This window comes from Monopterus albus, unplaced genomic scaffold (genome assembly GCF_001952655.1).
Source record: "Monopterus albus unplaced genomic scaffold, M_albus_1.0 scaffold26.1, whole genome shotgun sequence".
Lineage (NCBI taxonomy): Eukaryota > Metazoa > Chordata > Actinopteri > Synbranchiformes > Synbranchidae > Monopterus > Monopterus albus.
In genome coordinates, this window is record NW_018127906.1 from 2,186,551 (window position 1) to 2,189,566 (window position 3,016).

General features: G+C 46.0%; 1 protein-coding gene across 1 annotated transcript in view; it reads left to right on the forward strand.

The window, feature by feature from the left end:
- The window catches only part of prdm6 (PR domain containing 6), a 120,044-nt gene that overhangs the window by 43,875 nt on the left and 73,153 nt on the right, over positions 1-3,016 (forward strand). Inside the window, 1 exon segment of the mRNA XM_020595337.1 lies at positions 18-458. Coding sequence (XP_020450993.1) covers positions 18-458 — 441 coding nt within the window.

Consider the following 3,016-nt stretch of genomic DNA (forward strand, 5'->3'; position numbering starts at 1 on the left):
TTCTCTTCCGGCGTCAGCGGCAGCAGCTCTCACGCCGTCCTCCTCCATCTCCATCTCCACCTCCGCAGGTCTTTCCCAGCTGCCCGTCCCCCAGCAGATTGCACTCTTTGGGCAGGCGTTGGCCCCGGTGTGTGCCGGGCCTGGAGGACCTGGGGGAGGAGGAGGACCAGGAGGAGATCTGGTGGTCGTTGTCCCCCCGGAGAACCAGCAGGGTCACAACCCAGCAGTGGTGCTCCTCCATCAGGCCAAAGAGCAGAGCTGTGGAGGGGTAGGTCTGGTGTCGTCCAGCGTGAAGAGCAGCACTGGGAGCAGCAGCAGCGGAGGAGGCAGCGAGGAGGGTGGAAAAGGAGCCACGACGCGGTTCAAGCTGACGTCGGAGGAGCTGGACTACTACCTGTACGGACAGCAGAGGATGGAAATCATCCCACTGAGCAACCACACAGGAGAGCTCAACAACCGTACGTGCACACACACACACACACACAAACAGACCTGTCACTTTAGTCAGTTGTGTTAACATGCAGCCAGTCAGGACACTGTTCTCCTCTGATAGGGTCACAGACTGTGTCTCTGACCTTTGACCCTGTGGCGCTTGTCACTATGTTTAAGCTGCTAAATATTCTGTGACAATCTTATGTCTCTTAGGCGTCTCCATAGTCTTCTCATGTTTTCTGCAGCCTCGGCACTGAGTTGTGACCCTGTAGGATTTTAATCTTGTTTAACTTTGCAGTATTGTTTTACTGCATCATAATAAAGCTTATTTATACAGCAGCTGGATTACACTGTTGTAATATTCCAGTTCTCAGTCGGGAGCTGCAGCACTGTTCCCTGCCGTGACAAACTGTCTCTATTCGTATTTTCATAGTTTTATAATATCTGTTATATTTGTCCAGGAACGTTGTGTGTGCAGTAAAAAAAAAGAGCTCCCTGGGAATCTTATTGTGCCTCATTGAATACATAGATTATTTGTAAATATAGGAAAAGTTCTAATTATTTCTAATTCAGTTTTTTATTATTTCAGACAGAAATGCAGTGTTATAAACAACTGTTAGTTTATTACAAGTTTGATTTGCTGCATTCTCCTCAATATTTAATGGCGTTTTTATAGTGTATATTAAATCAAAGCCCCACAGAATTAGTGTCAGGCTTTAACTGCACATTTATTTGGACTTGTGAAGCAGGTGAGAAATAAATTAACGGTCATTTACATATTTGTTACCACCTTAATCTTTCCTCAGATTCTCATCAGCTTAAAATGTGATGCTCTTTAAACTATTAAAAAATTACATTTAATATTAAATACGCACGTGATTTAAATTCTGCTGAACACATAAAATCATTCATTTTAACAAGTATTTATTTTATTTATAAGAAGAAGAGGTCCTGAATCCACGTGTGACACGCGTTACAGTTTGACGGCTGCCATGTTGGACAGTAGGAGCTGGAGGAGGAGGGGAGGGGGCGCGGAGGGTCATGGGTCAGAGGTCAGCAGCTCGGCCGGGGTTCCAACCCTCAGACAGCAGCAGGCCTGCAGCTCACGGTCCGTGGTTACCAGAGTTACCAGAGTCTATTTGAGGTGTTTCTTCCCAGTTGTGCGCGCTCATGGTTAATCCCACTTAACTGCAATGAAAGTAATCGATTACTTCCATATTCGTTTTATTTCAGGACTATTTATTTTGTGTCTTTGGGGGCGTTTAAACAGAACCACACCTTTTAAATGAATTTAAAACTCTGCTTTATTTTTAACGTTTTATTTTAACAGTCGTTATTTTTTATTTTATCTTTATGTATTGTTAGTCCTGTTATTTTTAGTGTTTTCCCCAGAAAGCACGTCTTTACTCCGCGTGAATTGGCCAAACTCCTTTCTTACTTGTCTGCTGTGAGTCCGAGTGAGACAGATATTGACAGAGCGCCGTGATGCGTAAAAGACAAACACCCACCGCTGTCCTCATCCTGGAGGTGCGTTTCACCAGTGAGCTCGGGGTGTCCCGTCCCACATAAAACTAACTGTGGACCCGCTCCGGCTGAAGCTCGGCCCGTTAGTCCGGTGTTTGGCTCCAGACTCTCCCGGTTTGGGCTGAAATCACGCTCAGCCGTTCAGACCGAGGCGTGACTCCGGTGCTGGACGGGACGCAGAGAAAATCTTCATAAAATGCCTGTAATGTTTTTTCTGCGGCTGTTTCGATAATATTTAATTTTATTTGACCTCCGCGCCGTATTAGCCGATATTTCCTTTGCAGCGTTGGTTTTCACAGACAGCATCAGGCTGAAACAACCGACGTGGGCCTCGGGAGGTTCAGTGAAAACACACAGCTCCACAAATCGCTGTTTCTGACTCATCAGGCGCCAGTGTAGTGCTGGGCTGTCACCTTACTGGGAAGACTGGTTTGACATTTTCTGTCTTGGACACATATTTTAATCATTTCTGGTATTTCCGTGGCATGTTTAAATTCCTGTAAGGCTCGGGGATTCCACGTGTGATTTTTAAATGTTCCTATAATAATTCAAATGAACAAGTTAATTTGTAGATATACGGTGAGATGTCCAACATCCAGCCTGTCACGGATCCATATTAACGTGGATCGTGAGGCGCTTTAATGAAGCTTTAAGGCCACTTTTTGTTGTTGTTCTTCCCTTTTGTTTATTTACCATCAACTATAAACTGTAAAACATTCCACTCGTTTGGTTTGCCTGCTCCGTGCGCCTGCTCCGTGCGCGGCTCGTCGTGTCACCAGGTATATAATCCCACTGTAATGCTCCTGTAAGGTCACGGGTCCGTGCGCTGGCATCTGTATTGTAACTTAAGAGTTCATCATCGTTGTTTCTGGTTTCAGGCGGCGTGTGTGGGTGTGCGTGCGTGTGTGTCTATGGTCGCTCCGCGCTGTATATTCCGTGGTGATAAAACGGACCATCAGCAGTAATCTGCGTCGATACGCGCCGGCAGGGCCGATGAGGGATGAAGGGACAAGCAGGAATTAATTGCCGTATATAGTTTTGTGTTTGTGTAGGACAGGGT